Below are 22626 nucleotides of genomic sequence, written 5' to 3'. Positions count from 1 at the left end.
GGAGGCATGTCAGATGTAAAGGGCATATTCTGCTCACCTCCAGCGCCCCCCCAGGCCTTACCCAACTCAATACTATGAAAGCCAACTCAGGAAAGAAAATGAAGCAATGTGACAGCATGGGTGCCCTTGCTGTCCATCCCTTGTTATTGCACTCTTGAAAGCCATCTATAATTCAACACACCCAGATGACAGCAAATCAAGAAACAAAGCACAAGAGAAAAGCAAAGGGCATTTTCTCAAATGAGACAGATGTGTGCAATAATAGCAGTAACAAGAAAAGACTGTGTATATGGGCTCCAGGTTAAAAGACTTCTCTGTGAACTCCTTCCTGCCACTATTTATATTCTGTAGGACAGGAATATGAAATTATCCTGAAGTAAACACTCATCTCAAAATGACAATGTCCTGTCAGTCGTCATGTAGCTGCAGAACCCTCTCCCTCCATGTGGGCACTCAATAGCTATACTCCTGTTCTGCATTGTATCTAAAGCTCTTGCACAACAGGTTCATACTTATGTAGAAAAGATTGGGTTTTGCTTCTATAAATCCTACATGTTTTACAGTTTCTGTTGTTCTTTCACCCTTCATCATCAGCTTGATTCCTTCCTGTGCTGCTTCACCTAAGGGGCAGGGAAGAGAGTGAAGAAGGGTCTGGGTTCGGCTCCAGTTCACCCTTTCCAGACAAAAGAACCTGAAAACAGTTTGGGTCCTTCTGCAATAGGTGCTGTGGAGCTGATATTGTAGGACTCCTAGGAAAAAAAGGTCTTTCCAAAGTTCTTTCCAGATCAGCCTGGCAACTTAGCAGCAACACCCATCATTAGAATCCCCACAGCTTTCCACTTAGCAGAGATATGTGCCTGTGAGATGGCCCTCTGGGGTCTCATGTCAGAAGTGTATTACTGTACGAGTGACCAGAAGCAAAAACATGCTCTCATCTGAACTGCTTATTTAAAACTCCTGTACTTATTCCTGCTGTATCCCACTCAAATGCACTGACTGCAAAAGTCAATGAACTACACAGTGGTGTTCCTCATTCACAAGCCTTACACACTGAAGTCTACAGCCAACATCCACCAAGGATCTTCTTCCCTTGCCTGATTCCCACAGACCTCCTGAAACTGCATTACTGAGCTCATACACCAGACAAAAAAGCTATGCCTGCATGTGCACATACAAAATAACATCTTATTAAATCATTAGTCACACAGAGCCTTAAGACAGGGCAGAACAACACAACTTATTTGTAGCTGTTTCATAACTGGACTCTGCCTGCAATCCAAAGATGACACTTTGGGTCAGTGCTGGGTTGGCCAGTCTCTTCCATGCACAGCACAGGGGCCACCACGATGCTGAATACAGCCCATGGCAGAGCAGAACCACCCCACCATGTTCCCTTCGAGGGGCTGAGACAGCACCCCCAACACACCTGCCCATGTGACAGGGACTGGGGTAAAAGCTACAAGCACTGTTTTTAAATGTACTTGTTATTAGTGGTCAGTGTATCTTTACTTCTCTCATCTGCATGGAATTATTGCCCCTTTCAAAATTGAAACTTGGTACAGTTTATTTCAAGATGACTTTACAAGGCCTTCTATGTGATATTCATTTCAACAGCTCTCAAATATTGCACAACAGTCATATGATCCAGTGTGTGTGTTTTATGAGACAGACATGACACATGAAAATTAAAAACAGGTTCCTTGTCTGGAATACAGAGAGGGACTGGAGGGGAAAAAGGAAAAAAACAATGAGAGTGTGCGCCCAGAGATCAGGGTGGAGGGAAAAGGGGAGGAAAAAACAGGATGAGACATCAGAGTCGTGTCATCCTGCCCAGAGTGAAAACAGCTTTCCATCAGTATGAAAGACAATTAATTTGCATAAATGTACTGCACAATACAATTGAACTGTGCTGCTGTATTTCAGGACTGGCAGTAAGGATTGCTGTGTCTATAGCCTATATGCCTACAGTCATTTATCAATAATTTACAATATTCCCTTCTGCAAGCTTTGTAATTGCCTTGCATTTCACATGACACTTTCTGTAGGTATTATATTCAAGGAGACACAGAGAATCAGGTTTTAAATGCACAGGATTTAAAGTTTATTTTGTAACCCATAATCTAAGCCCTCAGTAAGAACAAGGAGGTATTTCCTATGGTCAAGAGTATCCTTCTACATGTTCTGCTAATCACAGAGGATTCAGAGGTATTTCAAATATCTCAGTGTCGATTTGAGTGCATCTCTCATTCAGACTCACCCTCCAGACTGCACAACTGAACAATTTACAAGATCAGAGGTTGCAGTCATTTTGGTCTGTTTAACTTTGAATATATTTTTATTGCCATGTATGCATCATATACTATGCTGGGAACAGCACAGGCAAAGCACAACACCTCTGCCTCAGGAAGAATGCATAGCAGATGTCTCTGAGCTTCTGCAGAGGTCACAGCAGGAAAAATCACTTTTACTTTGTCTGGCCTGATGTTATGGGCTGAGACAAAGAGGCTCGCTGTTTTAACCAAGTGTACTTCCTTGGTCAAAGGGTTATAAAATGGGTAATTTTACAAAGTTAGGTAACACAACAGGTGTTATATTTACAGCTATGTGAGCATGAACAGAAAGACCTGAGGTAATCAGATCTCATGCTTGAAGGATAAGAGGATTCATAAGATGATCACCAGCTGAGATCAGGATTTATCCCACACCCCTTAGACAACAAAAAATCAGCCAGGTGCAAATGTCTTTTTATCTACTTTTCAGTTTCTCCTTCTTCAAGGCATCTGCTGCTGGAGGTCAAATAGAGAACAAGATGATGATCAAGGTCCATTTGTTTTACCTCATGTAAGCAAAGTGCAGATGAGACAAATAACTCAGCACACACAAGTAATGGGGAGGCAAGCCTGGACTAGCCAAAATGCTTGTACTTCTCCATGTACCTCAAACACATACCACAGGCTTATACCAAACCCAAAGCACTCCTCCAAACATGTGAATGATTCACTTTTGCTGCCTCTCTCATTGGAAATATTCCCAGAGTTAGCAACATTCTTGAAGTAAACATATGTTCCATTGTATGGAGATAGACTATTTCTCAAATAAGTTCACCTCTGTGGAATCTTTTGGAACATATAATTTTAAATTAATACCATCACAAACATATGCATTTTATGACAACCCCTCAAAAAATATTTTTAAACATAGTTGCTAATTTTATGGGGAACTAAGTGCCAAGAAGCAAATAAGTAAAAAAATATACAACAAAAGAACAAAAACATTTCCTTTGATTGAGAAAAGCCATTGGAAAGGAACACCTAAATGCCATTTTTATAACTTCTGTTGCACAGCCTGCTCAGAACATGTAATACACAACATCAATTGGCTCTGCCTGTATATGCAGTTACTCCAACTGTGATTGCAAGGGAGTATTTCCACCAGTAAACAACCACTACTGTGCTTGTTGAGCCTCTCTGCACACTCAAATATCAAAAAAAAAAACAAGTAAGTACCACAAGAAGTATCCAATCATAGTGAATTTTTAACTGCCTTTCTCTGCTTTGAAGCTTCTTCTTTTAACAGCTTTGATGAGGTATTTATGGGTTTTTTTTCTTTTAGCATTAAAAAAATGCCAAGGTCAGCAATCTGCTTGTCAAAGGTATGCTATTTAAAGGATAAAAAAGGAGAAAAGCAAACAAGAATCATAATATGCAATAGTACCCTTCAGCCAAATCCAACTGCTACCAATACCAAAGGAATTGTCATCATGAACTTTAAACAGGACTAAAAATCATATCAAAAACTATGGATAAAAACAGCTTTCAGACAATGAGAGAGCAGGGGAACTGACTGTATGAACAGGAAAACATATAGACAAATTGACTAAATTTAATCTACATTCATTGACAACAAAGATCAGGGCTAAACTGATTGCTTCATACTGTCCACTGCTGCTAGTGCAGAATATCACAGAGGAGTAATCAATCTCTACTCAATCTAAAGTAATTGACAGCAAAATAAAGGCAGGAATTAATTTTCTTCATAGTACTCTGCAAAGAGGAACAAAAGGGCCCCAAGATAATATTAATTCTGTGGGCTTTAAAAAAAATCCTTATAAGGTTTGGAATTTATTTTGGTTTTTTTTTAACAAAATAATTTGGAAAATTTTTTGTTTGAGCCAATCTTTTAGAGAACTTGTTAAAGAACTTGCACGTTACATTTCCAGCCAATGCTACTTGCATTCCATATTGCTCACATCCCTGCAAAAACACTCTTGATTTGCTTTGAGACAGGATCCCATTTCAGTTGTCTTAAAGGATGCTAAAAATATCACCTAGTAAATTTGACTTGTTCTTGTGTACATACAATCTTTCATGTTTATACTGACCCCCAGAAAAAACATGAAACCTGATTAAACTTTGTGCTTAAATGTAGGCAAGGGTAAATATAATGTTGTCTGTCTTACCAAAAAAAATAAAAAAGGGGAGGGAGGGATGGACAGTGTCCACTTTTGTCACCCCTACACATTACCAGGTAAATCCATTCCAATTCACCAAAACTTTGGTAAAATTAATTAACTTCATTTCTCACCACAGGGAAACCATGAGGATTTACTCATGGTATCAATGCCAGCATGTTCTGCTATCTATCCAGTACAGCCAAGCACAATCACTCTCCTAGTTTTTCTGTACAATGCTACAAAATAATTCAGAGATGGCCAGGGTCTGTGTCCTCAATCCAAAATCTGAAATCTAAATATTAAGAGGTGGTTGGCACAGAAGATTTCTAGGGACACACTTTTAACACTGAAACCTTCAACTGCTCTCACACCCATCTCAAGCCCAAATTACTGATAGGTGTGCAAGGTAACTGGACCCAGGGGAAAGTCAAGGATATAGGCATTATTCACACTTTATAAGATCAGAACAACAGTGGCCAATGCTATCTTACATTGATGTTTAGAAGGGAGAGAATGAAACACTGGATAAAGTTAATATATATTAACTGTGAGGAATGCATGCTGGTTTGAAAGGTTTCATTTTCTACCAAAATCTCTGAATTTTACAGCTGGGAATAGCAGCCTGAGCCATAGCTTTTTTATATGCTGAACAAGCATCTTAAATATCTTATATACATTTTGATTATGTCGATCTGTTCCAGACATGAAAAGACCATGGCTTGCTCTTTGCTATACAGCAAAAGCCACAATTTATATGAACTGGACCCTCAGCAAAAGAAATCCAAAACAGATTTCACTTGGTAGAATATGAACAATATGTTTCCTATATTACACAAAACGTAGTTGGCTTTATATGCAACACTCCTCTCATCTTGGAGGAACTTACAACTGTGCTTTATATTGCAGTGGGGGGATATCAGAGCAACCCTGCATGTTTAGTGCAGTTGCTGTGCAGTTATACTGCTCTCAAATGAATAGGGAACTTGCTTATGTATTTACAGCACTCTATTAAAAATATATTTTAAGATCTGTATAATCAGGCAGCACTTTCACCATCACCTGGCACATGCCCTCTAATACATTTCACGTTATTCAGCTCATCAGCTCTGGAAGAATTAATTGAAAAGATAGCCCTGAGATGTGAACCAACACACCAGCTTAACCAAATGCAGGGCTAAACCCAGGGCATCTCCAGCTCATTCACAGTGATGATCCTTATTTATACCTTCTGTCAGCTGGAAATAAAGAAACACTTCATATCTTCAGGCTACAGTCAGGCATGACTACAGGATAATTTGTCTATTTACCGTCTGATTTCCACAGCAGCATGAGATACTAGGGAGCTGGGCAGCTTTTTTTCTATTTATTCCCTGCTTCCTTTTTAACAACCATTCTGAGGTAGGGAAAAAAAATAAATTTAAACTCCTCATCACCCTGCAAACTCATAGGAAAAGACCCAGTGCTTTAGGGATGACATTTGTGACACCTTCCTCTCAAGTACAGCCTGGAGTGTCATGCTTCCTCCCCCCACCCCACATGTGATGGGACCAACAACCCACACACAATAATCATAAAGAAAGATACCAAGCTCTCATTCAAGGCTACAATCATGCCACCAAGAGCTACTGGGTTAACCACATATTTGCATTTTAATTGTACTTTCTTGGCCTTTAAAGACTACAGTGGAAAACAGGCAGCAGCTTGTTTTAAGTGGATGAAATCTTCAGAGAAAGTAGTGAAGGACATTTGCTCATTTCACACCCTGGGTCAAATTCAGCACGCCTGCATTTTTCACACAGTCATGCTCCTAGAAGAAGAAAGCATCTATTTTTAAAAAAAACTAGGCTCTCTTTCTTGAAAAGACAGCAAGGCTTTCTCTCATGTACTGGGAAATGTCATTCTTTGTCTATGCACTTTTACAAAAACATAAACAATAAACAATGAACTTGAAGGAGAGAAGTCAATTATTGTACAAATTACTTAATCCTTTGTAACTGTCCTTCATGTAATAAACAAATTGTATTTCTATCCTATACACTGTTAAAAGGCAGTGCCTTATACAGGATATTCTAAAACACACCACATTACCACTGCTGTAACTTGTATGTTGTTTTTTTGTTTCCTTTCTGAGAAAAGGTAGCACTGCTTTGCAAAGACAGATGAGATGGGACAGAACTGATTCACTCTGCAGCTACGGATTAGACACTTGAACCTCCCCAATTTCCAGTCTGCCCATGTGTATAATGGGGCAGCTCTGGCCAGGATTGTTAGGGGGATTAACTAAGTGGCAATGAAAGGCTTTGAAATCTGCTCAGTAAAAATTATTTCTATAAAAGTGCATGTGCATAAAGTGCTAATTGATGCCAGCTGGCCTTTCATTCTGGGCAGCAAAAACAGCTTCTTACCACACACATTTCCTTTAGTGGGCACCAGCGGCATATTTTTTCTTATTTCTAAATTCCTGGGGTTTGCCTTAAAACATACAAACCATTTGATTTTCAGGAATTCTCCATTAGGAGATTGATACAGCAATGTATTTCAAAAATTGTCTTGATTAACCTTGCACAGGCAGTAAATGTAAACACTTTAAGACCTTTCAAACCGAGAAATGAGCCCTATTTTCAGTGCTCAATTCTAGATTCAGCAATTTGTATCTTAGAATCTGCAGTGCCCTGTTCATTTCCTAGAAAAACCTGACAGTCAATTTACAATGGCCCCTGGAATGAAGCAGAAATCTGCTGTTTCTGAACTGGCCTTATCTGACAAGGCAGCATCAAATGAAGATACATAAGTAATTATTTTTTATTTCATTTCCCCTCTGTGCTGCAAACAACCGTTTTTTTCTGGAGCCCCTCCCTCAGCTGCAGAAACTTGGAAATGCTCCACCTGCTTATGTTTGCTGATAGACACCAGAGGAATTTTCACTTCATCTGTTTCACAGATGCTCAGACTCTTTTCTCAAGACACATCATACAAAAATGTCTCCAAAATAATTAGCAGGATTTTAGTCAGCATGACCGTGTGGCTGCACGTAAAGCAAAGCTCAGACAGCCCTTAAGAAATCGAAGCTCTGCAATGAGTGTCTGGGACCTTAACAGCACTTATTTAAATCTTCCTGCTTGACACATTTATAGTTTTTCATGTAGTCGAAAGGGCAAAGGGGTTGGTATGCAGAAAGCTGCTACAATGTGAGAAACATCATGAACTTCTATAACCTCTTGCACTTATACTGACATGAAAGCAATGGCCAGCAGAGAACAAACATGCAATCTAATTCAAAGAGTGGGAAAAATTATGCAAAGATCTCTGTAATCATTGTCTCTGTCTCACTTCAAAATAAAATTCACTACCTTACTGAAAAGCTACCTGAACAAAAATAATGCTACGAAATATGTTGCAATATTATATTTAATTGAAAGATGCGCCTTGTTTGACCACTTGCCTGGCAGTGCCATATCAAGCAGAGCTCTTGAGCATCCCAAGCCTGCTCCTCCCTCCCTGCTCCTCACCATGCCCCATCAGGCAGCTGAGCCACAGGCAGCACATGAGGACTCACTGCAAAATGAGGGCACACTAACAAATCCAAAGAGACAGCAAGAGTGCCTCGTGATAGTTCACAAGGCTCACGCTACCAAGTCCAGGGGATAAATCACCAGAGCATCTCTGGTTGCACACTAGACTCCCTGAGAGTCCTCTAGTGCCACAGTGAAGGACTCTAATTGCAACCCTTTTGTCCAAAACAAAAGGAATTTAATTCCCACTGCATAAATTCTTGTTGAGAATATTTCAAAGGGCCACAAGCCACGGATGTCTGATTTCAGGCCTATTGTCAAATGCAAGTGTCCTTAAACAGGACACGAAGGGGGATCTAAGGAATGGCATGACTGGGATGGCCAACCCTCCACCCAAAGCCACACCAGAGAGTTTTTGCTTTCTTCTGTTTCTCTTTGGATGTAGGAAAGGCTTATTCCTGTTGGCTTAGGTTATCAACATGACAAAGGCTCAAAAAATCTGCAAGTGTTCACCCCATAGCACACAGGCACAGGTGGGTTGCCCATTTCAGGGAGGTGAGACACCTGGAAGCACACACATGAACCTTGGGCCTTGTCCTGTAGTGGCCCTGGCCCCTGGCTGGGGGCACTGCCAGGGCCAGGGTCAGAGTCCTGAGTCAGAGAGCAATGGTCAGGAAGGGCCCGGACAAAGCCAGACATGTCCTCCCTCTCCTCTGTACCCAGATGGCAGCAGGGGCCACCTGGCCCTAAAGGATGGAGTCACCTGAAGGCAGAGGACACAAAAACCATCCCTACTCTGCTGAAAATGGCCAGCAACCACCAAGGAACAGCAGATACCCTCACTACAGCCCTGAACCAGAGCCCAGGGAATGGCTCTGGGGGGTGACAGCCATGCTGGGCCTGGGGCAGCCCCATGACCAACAGGGGCAGTCAGCATCTCAGGGAGGTACACAATATCCCAAATCTGTGGCCCGATCAATTCCAATTTATTTATTAATTTATTTACCTATCTAACCCAGGCTCACTTGCTTATGACAGTACCACACACAGAACCTGAAAAGTTGACACAACTGCAGCCGCTGAGCAGGACCAGGACACAGAAAACCCACCATGTGTCTTCCTTCTATTTAGTGGCCCACAAACAAAACAATTTTTTAAAAGGCCACATTTGCACCTCAGGTAAACATGCCCAGGAGCATTCAGTGGAGCACCACAGCAGCAAAAGGCAGCAGCAGCTGTGCCCAGGGAGTCAGGGCTGGGCAGGCCAGCGAGGTCCCTGGGGCTGCAGCCATTCAAAGAAGCTCCATGAGAGGCACCACCCCGCCAAATAATGCTAAGTGCCTGCTGGGGTGCCATTCAGGGCCCTGCAGAGCACTGGTGGCAGGGCTGGGATGCACAGACATGGACAGGCACCACAGCATGAGGCTGCTTCCAGAGATGTGCCCCCTGCTCCAGCCAGCACCCTTGTGTCAAACCCCTTCAGGGCACTGCCACAGCAACAGCCAAGCCAGTCCCTGCTTTGGGGACCTGAAGACACATGCTGTCTGCATAAAACTGATAACAGTGAATAAAACCCTATATACAGATAAGGAAAGTCATGCAGAACAAAAACCTTACAGCAGTCCATCAGTAAGTCACTGGTAATTAAAGTCATTCAGTTTATCCTCACTATAAGGAAGTGCTGTAAACGGTTCCAAACTTAAATTACATATACAATATATTTCTTAGATGTATATCATCTCTCCCATTTGGGAATGCAGAGTGACACAGTTTATTTGGCTTTGTACAAAGGGCTGCAAATGTAACTCAAGGCAAAGCTCTGGGGTGAAAACACACCTTTCTTTAAATTACTATTACACTGTTTCATAAAAACCATTTCAAGAATTACTTAATCTTTTTAACATTTCTGCCTAATAACAAATGACAAACAGCACTGGTTCCCATAGGCTGTATTCAATCACTTTGATTTTATTAACAGACTGCTTTCAATCAACAGGAACTCCAAGCCACATGTCAAACTAGAACATCAGATTCTTAGCATGGCAGTTCAGTCAAAGGAAGTATGCCAATTTATACCATAGCAAAGCCAACCCAAAAACTGCATCCCATTAATGATAATTCCTATGGGGATTCTGGCCACTGTGGTTACAAACAGCTGACAAAGCTGAAGTGTATTATTGCACTATTTGTAAGAATGAGTCAGACATCAGCACAGGGGAATTACTCCCAGCCTACAGATAATTCAGTCAAAAAAGCAGCTTTCATAAAGAACAAAACTAGTTTAGTTTTCCATTCATCCTGTTTCAGAGAACACTCAGAATCCACTTCAATGATAGTCTCAAAATAATCATAACTCATGTATATTATTTTATTTTGTTTTCTGTTTTCCTTATCATCTCTCCCAGCTTACTACTCAACTGTACCAGTCTTTAGGAAGATCTTTCCCTAATCTTGGAGATATTAATTTAAATCTCTTTCTGACTTAAGTTTGCTTTCCACCCTTTTGAAAAATAAATTGGGGGATGGGGGGATCCACAACAAACACTGAAATAAAACAAGTCCCCGAGGATGAAAAAAATTCTATCAAATAACTGCCCACTGACAAATCTTTCTCAGCAAACAGTTCAATGAATCTTCAGTGAACTTTAGAAAGTACACTTATAAAGACTCTTTCAACTTGTTAGTCTTCCAAAATTTGCTCATTTAAGTTAGTTTCCTTCTACTTTAAATGTTTGTGTATGGACATCCATTAAATATAAGGTTATCTACAACTGAAGTTTGGGATTATAAAGTGCAGGTCACTGCCATGCCATTTAAACCTTGAGAGCACTTTAATCAAAATATCATCATGCCCTAGATGATTAATTCAGTAACTCTTTTTCCTCAGTGTGCTATGCTCTAGCACTCAGAAAGCAACCCTAATATCTACCAGGCAAAAAACCATCAGCTTCCAAAAGGGATGGACCACAACCTCAGTGGGGTATTCTGTTTCATCAAAGTTAACAGGGTACTACCAATCCAACATTTTTCATTCACTGATAAAACATGATAAACTTAATTCCAAATTTACATTGCTGTGAAATTCAGTATTTTGCTTCTGTGGCAATATGTATCATTTAATAGGATCTTGCTGTGAAAGGACTATAGGTGAATATCAGAGATTCCTGGGTTAGTAATACAAGGGAAGTTCTTAACTTAGAAGTACATACTCGTTTTCCAAACCAGACTGTGAATTTTAAACTTGATCTGTCTCCTTTCTTAGAGAAAAAAAATAAACAAACAAAATTCTGTTGCACCTGTTATGCCTATACAACCTAGAGTCCTAGAGAAGAAAACTTACTGAATTACCACCAGTTTCAAGTCAAATATTCACAACAGCTTACAATGAAGGTAATTGATCAGCAATAGATAGCATGCATCAGGCCTTCAACTTGCCCAGAAGCATTGTGATGGCTATTGTTATGAACTTTTAATTAACTATGGAAAGAAAATAGTATTTTAATGAAATAAATAAAAGAAGTTATTAGTCTCAGACACTGACATCCAAATCCTGGAATGGAAAAATTTCTTTCTCTTCTGAGCTAACACATTTATACATCACACTGCATTGCAAAATATATTGCAATAACACAAGGAGAACAGGATTACTTCTGGAACTAACAGAAACAGAGGTGGCACAAAGGACCCTCCTTTCTCTTAGGCCATAAAGAATTTTGGATTGCAACATTAATCTGCATTCCAGCAGCCTGTGCACTACAGACATGGCCACTGGTACCTCATCTGCAGGAGAATGGATCTGCAATCCAATTTCAGCTGCTTGCTTGCCAGTGTCGTTTGCTCCAGTGGGAAGCTTTCAGCACTCAGGACTGGCCCCAAAATAAGTATTGCTGAGTTTGGGCATAGTACAGCTGTAACCAGAGATTACAAATTCCCAAGAAGGCTCATGTTGGCTCAAACTAGCCTGAGCAGTGGGTACCCAGTGCCAAATGCAAATTTTGCAGTATTCTAATGGAAATCAAAGAAACAATATCCATGGCTTCAGGGGAAGAGCCACACAGAATACCTTCACAGAATAAGCACACATGCCTTTGTTGTGAAAAAGCACATCTGAAAAGATCTGCCAACACCTCTCCCAGCACATTTCATGCTGGTGAGTGGGGAGGGGCCATTGCAACAATACCAGGGAGCAACAGCCACAGAACCAGAAGTTTTTTTGATTCTATTGAAGAATAACTTCATGTGCTATGAAGGAAGGGTGCCTCCTCCTCCTCCTGAGAGCCAGCTCACAGCAGGGTCCCTAATGCCCCGAGGGCCATGGAGAAGCAGCAGCTTCCTGTGTTCTCCAGCATCACATCCACAGCTCCATCCGTACCTTGCAACAGCCACACAAAGATGGAAACATTTCTCAAGGACACACTAGAACAAAACAATTGACAGTGACTGCAGCATCTGCTCAGCCTAGCCAACATAATAAATTTCAATCGCATTTTAATTTTTATATGTCTAAAGCTATTAGGTCTTAGATACTTGAACTTTAATTATTATGGAAGCAATTAGCTCCTATGACCAGAAGGCTTTGCCTGAACAATTGCAATGAGCACAATATTTTCTGCAGCATAAAAAATAAATACCCTGACACATCTGTAGCTATCTAGGACCTTGCAACTGCCACTGTGCTTCACACTGGTGTCCTGGCTTTGTGCCAGATTGCAAAAGCTGGAAATTTCTGGCATAAGCTGTATGACATTGTATATATGTATAATTGAAGATTATCTCCTAAGGTATCCTTTAAATTTAGAATTTCAAAACTTAAATATTTCCTGCTGTAGAGAGATTAAATTGGTTTTGAATTTTTAATATTCTTTCAGAGAAAACTATTTTGGTACGTTATCTCCTACAAAGACAGCTATAATTAAACAACAGCTCCAAGTACCCTGAAAAGTGGTATTTCTAAAACTGACAAAACAACTCACATTTGTGTTTCAAGATACAGAAGTATTCTGTGGAGCTTTGTGTATCAAAAGAATTCCATTAATATATATTGCTTTTTAGTACCTTCATTCAATGCATTACTACTTAATAGAAGTATGCATTTTAATTCTCATCATCTTTTTCAGTTTTCCCCTTGTGTATTTTATCCACAGTACAGTGTGCCCACACAGCTTTCCCCCAGGCTCTGGTGAGCTGATCTGACCTCTGCAAACAGGGCTGCTGGCAGAGAACAGCAGCTGAACAGCAGGGGACAACAAATGGTTCAGAAGGGGCTGGGGGATGTTTCTGGTTCAGAAATACTACAGATGTACAAATCTCTCTCAGTGAAGAGTGACTGGGCTCCTCAGTACCTCCCAAGCTTCCCTTTCCTTTTACAAGCAAGGGTGGGAACTCAGGAACAGACAGGGCTTGTTCTTAACCAAGTCACAGAGAGCATTTTTAATTCCCGTATGTTGGCATTTTACACAGTGCTCTTTGCATGTCAATCACCATCTCTTCTATAACTGAATAAAATATAAACTGTTTAGTGTCTTATTTTACACTAAAGGGCTTCATTTAGATGACTTCTGCTGATAAATATCATTTGCTAACAAAATCAAGGGCTAATGACTTCCCATTCAAGCTTTTGTTAATTAAAGGCAACTAATAATGTCAAAGCTCTGAAGCCAAAGGAAGTGCTAGATTCCAACCAAAGGGATTTCTGTTTAACCTAAAAACAGTTTCCCGCGCTCCATATCATGCACTGTCCCCCACTTTCTCCACTGAGACCCAATGCATCCACTACAAGGGCAGAACTACTGCAGTAAGAAGAAATGCAGTGTACACAATTGTTGTGCAAATGATGAAGTACATGCACCAAGGGGAGGAGCAAAGCACAACATGCCAATGGATGCTGTGACTTTTTATACCCTTGCATTTTCAGGGGGATTTTATTGTTTAGGGCTTATTTTCTACAGTCTACTGCCAAAGAAAATGGGCTCAGACACACATATATCTGATGAAAGTCTGGCTTACCCAGTGCAACCTTTCTGCTCTTATTTACTCATGCAAGACAAAGCAGTGCTGGGAACAGCTCTGTCCACAGACAAAGCCTGGGACCCTGAGCCTTGCTCTGAGGAACTGAGGAGACCTCCTCAATACAGATTGGCTGCACTGGGGCAGGGGGACCTCTCCTCCCAGGTGCCTGGTGTGTCTGCAGGGTCCACAGCAATTGGAAGCCTTCCAATGCAGCCCAACACGTAGGGACCCCAGTCCTCTAGTCCTCCTGGGAGTGCACACACACACAGCTATTTTCAGCATATTTTCACACATCTCTATGAAACTCAACTCACGCCTGATCTTCCTGACAACATCCAGCCTTGAGCTCCCATCCTCTGGAAGCAAACCCAAGGGGAACCACAGGAAGAAGGCCCTGCAATGAGGGTATTTCCAGCCCTTTGCTGGCCACAAACATGCAGGGCAGCTCCCAGAAATCCTCCCTGTCACCAGTGCTCTCCTCCCAAGGTGGTGGTCTTACTCTTTTCATGGAGCTCTTTAAAATTATTTGAGACACACTTTCTCAGGGAAAATCCAAAAGGAAACAGAAATAGGCAAAACTGGTTTCCTTTAATTAATATACATATATTCAGAGCAGGGTTGCTCCACCATATGCAGAAAACAGACACATACTTTTTTCTATGAAGGTAGGTAAAGCAGAAATATGAAGCTGACTGCAGTATATGACCATTTTTAGATGGGATGTAAGAACTTCCTCAATAACAAGATGCCCTTTACTTGAACCATGGCTTGAAAAATGTCACCAGTGCAAATGCTAAGAAAAAAACAAATACCACCAACATATCTGACAGGACATAAGACATAACTTCCACCACTCTCAGTATACATTATTCTTACAATGCCACTTTAGCAGTAAGCAAATAAAGTTATGCCAAAATATATCCAACACAGCAAAACTGAACACTGCAGAAGATACTATTTAAAGCAGGCTCAGTTAAAGATTAATTCAATTTCTTTACCCAATTTATATTCTCCACCTAAGACTCCTGGACATCAGGAAATGAAGCATTACGATGCTTTAACAACCTTCTGCACTTGCATCTACCCTTCATGTTTCTATTAGATCCTCTGCGCTCATTTAAAGCATAAATTCTCACTGACACAAATGGGTTTTCCATGCATGTAATTAAAAAAATCATATGCAAGAGAGACTCTTTCCTAAGCTGAGAGCAGCCAGTGTCAAACACCCTGCAGTGAGTGCTGCCTGAGGGCTGCTGCCACCCTGCACAGCTCATCCCACCTTGCTCACAGCAGGGCCCACAGCAAAACTCAGCAGCTTCAAGGTACAAGGCAGGTACAAGGTACAAGGCAGGACCTTGCCATATAGGCATGTTTTGAAACAGAAATGAGCACATGCAACTCTCCCTTTTCAATGTTAGAACAAGATGTAGTCAATAAAGTCATGTTTCAAGGTTTCTGCAAGCAGTTTACTCTTCCACAACTTCAGGATTCATCTTTTTCTTTTATTTCTATAACACTAAACAGACAAACAAAAATATATACTTCATCTTTATATAGCATACATGTTGGGTTATTAGTTTATGTGATGCACTTCACCTTTGAAAAACACATCATTACAGACTCTGAATCTCCCACCAACCAGCACTATATCTATATCTAAATACAGTGAAGCTACCAAGTTTTGCCCTATGCAAGAAGTCATGTGTGTCCTTTTGGTTCATTTTATCAGGGGAGAAGGAAGCAGAAAAACAATCTCTCAGTTCAAATGCAAAAGAAGTAATGCTTAAGGAAACAGTAGAAGGCCTTTAATAAAGCAAGAAGAAAAAAACCCCTCTGTGCTTCTGACTCAGATGAAAGATGAGGGAAAACAGCAGGCTGGGGAGTGATAGTACAATTAGCTTTTCTCACTTGTTTGTTTCTTTATTAAAGTGAATTGTCATTTTAATATTACAGGCCTACAAATTGGTAATGAAGACCAGGCAGCTAGTGGGACAGCTGCACTCAAAACAATCATCCTTGACCATTCTATAGATGCAAAGAGAACACTTTTATTAAGTTTTATAAGTATAAAGTAAGGTGGTTTTGTATGTACAGCTTCCAATTCACTATGGTTTCAGTAGCCAAAAGAGCAATAAACATTCAACAGGAGTAGGCTTTTTAAATTATTTGTGGAAATTTTAGTAAAACACAAGATTTTTAACTACCCATTTATGTCATCTGGATTTTACCATCCCAGAGAGACTATGGATGCATTTTCAAGCAATTTGAGTCAACAGCACATAAAACCAGTAAAGGGTACCTTGGTATCTGGATACTGACTTGAGGGACAGTGTTCTTGCTGAGTTTTGTCTGATTCAGGATGAAGACACAAAACCAACCCATAACAGTAACACAATTACAGCAGAGGGAAGCCATTTGCCCATGCTTCAGTGACCCAGAGCTAAAACTCAGGCATTGGGGACCAATAAAGGGGAAGAGGAATGAGGCTGAAATTGCCACCAGCAAAACCATGTTGTATGGGCTCTTTGAAACTGGGAGGATGGCTCATCAGTGTAAACATTTTCTGGATGCTGAAGGGGCTCCAGGCCTAGCAGATGCTGTACCCATGAATGCTCAAGTGGGAACAGATTTGGCCACCACAGGCTGAGCTGATTAGGATGGGACACCGGTGGAAGAGCTTGCATAGGCCAGAAATAGCTGGAGAAAACAGCTTGGGAAAGTCTGATCTACAGGGAAAAAAGTAACAACATTGTGAGTTTTAAAAATGTGAAGACCAATAAAAGCAACAACACAGCATTACTAAATTTGCTACAGAGGCACGTAGGGTAGAGTAGAAATGGGGTATTTTGCAAGTATGTGGTAAGAGACAGTCCTGCTGCAAGGCCTTTGCTATCAAAATTAACAAGGAAATTAACAAGAAAACCAAAAATAGGCAGTAATATCTGAGAAGATATTATTCCTAAATGACTGCCTTACACAAGGAATTAGAATCAGACCAAGGAGGGCAATTTTGAGACAATGTTTCAAGCATTTTTTAATATGTATTCCAATGAGAAATATTGTAATTCTAAAGATCATAATTAAATCACGATCAATCTTACTCTCTATTCATCCTATAAGCTTATTATGAGCTTTTTTCTATGTCCTAGGGTGACTTTATGATGCTGAATTGCGTCCCCATTCATCTGTTTAGACCTTGCAGGCCAAACTTCCAGTCTCTGCTGCACTGCTGTACATCCTGCTGCTCAAAGCACGTGAGACAATTTCATGTGCATGGAGATTCATTGGTAGGGCCCACAGGTGATGGAATTGTCTCTAATGGTGAAAGCTACTTTTGAGAGAAAAAGAAGAAGAATGGGAGAAAGACAGAGAGACAAAGGGAAAATGAAAACAGTTGGCAGCAGCCAGCAAAGCCAGGAGAAAAGCAGGAACCAGGGCAACAGGCTGTGGCTTTGCTGAGGGGGCCAGAGCTGCTGCTGGAGGGCAGGCACAGGTCAGGGCGTCTCAGGCAGTGCCCAGCTGTCCCACAGAACACCCCAAACCCAGTTCACAGGCTGATAAACATGTAGCAGCATCAGAGTTACACCAGTCAAGTTTGGTGTCTAATTGCTGACACTACACTGGTGCCACAGAAGCCCAGCTGTGGCCTTGCCCCCACTGCCATCACCAGCCTGCAGCCAGCTTAGTACAAGAAACACTTCCTTTTTGCTTTGGGAGTGAAGCTCTTAAGCTATTCTGAGAAACCAGCCTCTATTTATTTATGTGACTTCTTGTTTACTTTTAAATCTCTATCAGTATGTGCAAGACTTGATTTTAAAACACTATTACCCCACAAATGCCATTTATACAAATTGTTAAACAAGACTTTCATCCATCTTAAATTAAGATACACCATCACAGAGGTTTCCACATCATACCTGCCACAAAGCCTGAATTAATAAGCTCACAAAATCAATCCAATAAGACAGGCAAGCAACAAGTATCACTGCTGTAAGTACCATATCACTAAAATATATTTTCCTATTTCATTAAAGTATACTCTTAAGAATACAACTATTTGCACTGTTTATGCTCCTCTCAGCCTCTGAAGCTGCTGAGAAAAGCTTGTCCACTGGTGGGAACTGGAAGAATAAGATTGCCTGATTATTCAGCACTGACTTCACTTTGAAGAGTCTTCCAATAAAAAGGAAAAAAAAAAAAAAGAAATCTACTACACCACTTTAAAAACTGCAGACAGCATTTTTAACCTCTGTCCTTTTGCATTACTGCACCAGTGCCTGGAAAAGCTACAGCAGGAGAGAGAAAGTCATTTAGGCAGCTCCCTTCGTGCCACCACCATAGCTCAAAGGGACAGAAATCAAGAAACATTAGAATCAATATAAGCCGATTAGGACATTAAGGAAGAACAAACCATGCAGAACTTAAACAAAATCATTTAAGAGGCATGGAGAAAGCAGACATTTCTGAGTAGAGAGTAACTTATTTTCTGGAGATACTCCAGATTTTGCATTTCCATCTGGTGGTACTTAGTGCTGGGATAAGCAACAAGCAGGTTTCCAGCTGAAACACAGGAGTGCCCATTTGACAGGAAATACCTACAAGCAGGACTGCCACAGTCTAATTGAAATCCTTAGGATCTGAAGAAGAATGGATGCTTTTTTCTATACACACATCTAAATCACACTCATACCTGAATGGAAAACATGCTCTACTAAAATAAAACCAAATCAGAACCTGGGACTGAAAGTGTGGTCCAGTTACCAACAAAAGATTTATTCTCACTATTTTTGTCATTCTCCAGGAAAGGGTGGTTTAGCTTAAGCTGAGACTTGCCATTGCCAGGTATACAATAAGCCAGTTAGGTGGTCTCACTCTTTGGAGCAGCTGCTGACCTTAGCCCTTGGTGATCCAGCATTCATAAATGCCCCTTCCCATTGCAGGGAAGAGGCAAGAGGCACACAGGTCCCCAGCTGTGTGTCCCAGAGAAAGGGCAGCTCTCTGGGCACTGCATCCCAGTGCCCTGCCCTGGCATCCTCAGCTGAAGGAGGATGAGAAGCTGCAGCTCCTCAGGCCAGAGACCTGCTTGCAACTGTACACTGCAGTTCAAATAAAGCAAATGGTACCCAGGAGAAAGCAGAGGCTGAGTCCTTTATTGTACCCAGAAATCCTGCTCTGGTTTAGGCTGTCTGCTGCATGAGGCTGCACCACTCTGACCCCAGGGCTGTCACTCCCCACTTGCAAACACGGCTGGTGAGCAAAGGTGCCCTTTGGGAACTACAGCCTCCAGGTCAACCCACCTGACTGAACAACCAGCACCAAAAACTCCCAAATGTGTGCACCTAAAGCTCTGTGCTGCAAATCAGTGCTAACACTATCCATTTCTCCTGCTTGGGGAAACCATGTCCATGAGTCTAGAAGGGTGGGAAGGACAACAAGCACATCAGACCCAAGCAGGCAGGTGTGGACATGCAGTTACAGAAGGAATGAGTCTTAAGGCTTCTGTCATAGGTAAAGAAATATATTTCAGAAACCACAATGTTGACAAAGCTGCATCAGATGAGGAACTGGACAAGAAAGAAAAGCTCTCTGAATGTGTTCAATTCTTGAACTTTCCAGATTTGATGGGGGTTCCCCTAAATTACTTCAAACTAGACATTTCCCTGCTATTCTTAAAACCACTCCACTGAATTACTAAATGAGATTACATCTCAGCAAAAAAGGTTTTTCTTCAAGATTCAGCAGCTAACTGCAAATGAAAGCAAAAAGAAAAGCCTGCCTTGTGATGAAAGGACAAGTAAAAGAGCAATCACATCAGAAAACCAATGCCCAGACCTCTAAACAGCAAAGCAATTGCATGTGTCAAGTTCCCATAACAAGATGGTGCCAGTTGAGGCTTATGTTAAAACTGTGCAATACAATTAGATGTCTGGAGCCTCTGTCAGACAAATGATGCTATCTCATTAATGGGATTACATAGAAAAATTGGAAGGATTTCAGTCAAGAGGAATAAAATGATTAAGGATCAAAAAAGTGTGACTCATGAAAGCAAGCAGAAACTGGATGCTGTGCTCTTGCCTGAAAAGTCCAAGCCTCAGAACCAGACAAGCCTGGTAGTACCAGCAACACCACAGCATCTCCCGCCTTACACCCAGAATAACAGGAATTGATCAGACCAGCCAGAGCAAAAAATCAAATTATAAAATTCTAGCTTTTTTATGGCAACACAACTGTTGTATCAGTCAGCAAGAAAACTAATAATCAGAGGGGAAAGAGGACAGGGAAGTTAATTACCTATTAACAGCTGTCAAGAAGAAGACATTTAGTCAGGAAAAAAGAGGGGGAAAAGAAAGAGGTTGTGTTTACAGAGACTGGTTAAAATTGAAGCCTTTCAGTTATTAACAGGAGAGGATTTCTTAGCCACAGGAACAACATACATAAGGCAGGTACTGAAAATCACAACAGCTAAATCACCTGAAGAGAGCCTGGCCACTACCCCAAAACCACCATCATGAAACTCCAGCACTGACAGAAGGCAAAGTAGCTACAGGGGAAGGGGAGAAGGAGAAACAATGCAAGAAGGAAAACAGGAGTTGTGGTAGATGCTCCCTAGTCAGCACTACTATGCTATACTGCAGGAAAAATAAATGAATAAATAAAAGAGATCTAAATATAGAATGAGATTCTCTTCACTGAGGGGTTCAACATCTCTCTGCAATTCTTTTCCAATTGAATGTAAGCTGAATAAAAAGCTTCATTTAAATTCTATACACATGCACAAAGATAAACAGATTTCAGAAAGCATTATTATGCCTGACCTCTCTCACTGGGGGTGAAAGCCAGATACTTTGTGAACCATTTTGATCATACTAATATTCTATAAAAAATCATTAGATGTCAACATAAAGGACAAAAGCACCACCACAGAAGAGCAGATGCTGTGAGCTACCAAACAAAGCACATTAGGGTTGCTTCCCCTGCATTCCTCTGCATCAGCACAGGGCAGCTCTGCTTCAACACTCAGCAGCAGAGTCCTGTTCCTGACTATTGTGAAAAGCAAAGAATCAAACACTTTGGAAGTGACACTTCCCAAGAAGAAACTTTGCTGAGCAAGTGCCACGCCTGGGGGGGCCAAAGTACAGTATGCCAAGAGAAGCAGGGGAAAGCAAATTCTTCCAACCCCACTTCACTCACATCTGATCCTCCTGCAAGGAAGAGTGTGTGTGTGTGCACGTGTTTGTGTATACACTGTGGCAGGGAACATTTAATTGCACTTTGGATCTTATCCAGCATACATAGCATCCAGCAACAGCTCTCCTGGAGTTAACACTTTACAGAGCAGGAGAGTCTGAAGCCCAGTTCTCTCCATTTTCACCAACACCCTCAAGGGCAGGTGGACACTCCCTACAAATGGCAGCCAGGATGAGTGAAGGGGAATTGGTTGCCAAGCCCCAGCTGGCAGCACAGGCCAGACTGGTACCCAGCTCAGTCTGCAAGGCTGCCCATGGTCCGCAAGGCCAGGCGAGCTCTGTGTCAAGGAAAATGACTCCAAGAAAAGATGCAAACAGAGCAGATTTGTTTCCTATTTTGATATGGTTTCTTACCACAGAAGAACACACTTGAGGCTCTTAAGCCATTAAACTTTTTAAAAGAGGAACAGCCTTTGCAGAAGCTCTGCTTTGATGTAACAGGGCAGATTGATCTTGTTGCTTCACCAAATCAAGAAGTAAGTCTCCTGGCCCACTTTTTCCTTTTTTTTAATCTTAAAACCTCCAAACCAACAAAGAAAATAAAAAACCCCACTAGTCCTAACAGAAATATTGTCAGTGTTTACAACCAGCAGTTGATCACATCCTATTAGAAATCCTCCACAATTTGAATCATGACATGTAACCCAAACCTTTTCCTCCTGAAAACCAAAATTTCTGTTCAGAAATGCTCAATGACTTTTTGTATTCAGAAACTTTATAGTAACAGTAGCAGTTAATGGAATTTCCAGAATGCTGTTGGTTACTTTGGGCTATTTAGAGTTCTCACAATCACATGGGACACCTCCACAGTGATGTCACTCCCTCAGTTAATACTTCTGAGTACCTTGCATCCAGTGTGAGTCCGGGTCTTCATGAGGGGAGTTGTGGTGCACAGCTCAATGGCCTCTGGTTCATGGAAGATCACTGTCGGGAGAGGCTCTTTACGAAGAGTTAGGACATTCAACTTAGTCTTTAACATGGTCTGAAAGTGCTAAACAGAAAAAGAAAAGAAATTACCTCCAGTTCTAGTGCAGAAAAATGAGAGTTAAAATTGGATGTGTCTACATGTTTCACTTGTTGTTCAATGCCTCACAAGCTTTCCTGGGGAGAGTTAAAAAGTTCTATGACTTAAGAGATTTCATTACTATCAGCAATGTGGAGGCTATTTTTAATTAAAAAAAGACATACACAAAGTGAAAGAATTCATTACAATTCACATATGCTCCACAAAGGGTCTAAATTCAACTTCTGATCACTTGCAAGTATATAAGAAAGCTGGTTATGGACCCAGTTTCTCTACTAATGTCCACAGGGAGAAAGAACAGGGGATCAAAGACCATTAAAAGAACTTTTTCTCCTTCCTCTGTACTTAAATCTCATCCCATTGACCTTTGTAGATGTTACC

The 22626-nt window shown here is 41.1% G+C and overlaps 1 protein-coding gene across 1 annotated transcript in view; it reads right to left on the bottom strand.

Annotated features, from left to right (window-relative positions):
- Positions 1-22626, bottom strand: part of PID1 (phosphotyrosine interaction domain containing 1) — an 84936-nt gene that overhangs the window by 29551 nt on the left and 32759 nt on the right. Inside the window, exon 2 of the mRNA XM_030954156.1 lies at positions 22066-22212. Coding sequence (XP_030810016.1) covers positions 22066-22212 — 147 coding nt within the window. The remainder of the gene's footprint in view (positions 1-22065; positions 22213-22626) is intronic.

Source organism: Camarhynchus parvulus, chromosome 9, assembly GCF_901933205.1.
Source record: "Camarhynchus parvulus chromosome 9, STF_HiC, whole genome shotgun sequence".
Lineage (NCBI taxonomy): Eukaryota > Metazoa > Chordata > Aves > Passeriformes > Thraupidae > Camarhynchus > Camarhynchus parvulus.
The sequence above is the reverse complement of the archived record's forward strand: the minus strand, read 5'-3'. Positions and strand labels throughout refer to the sequence as shown.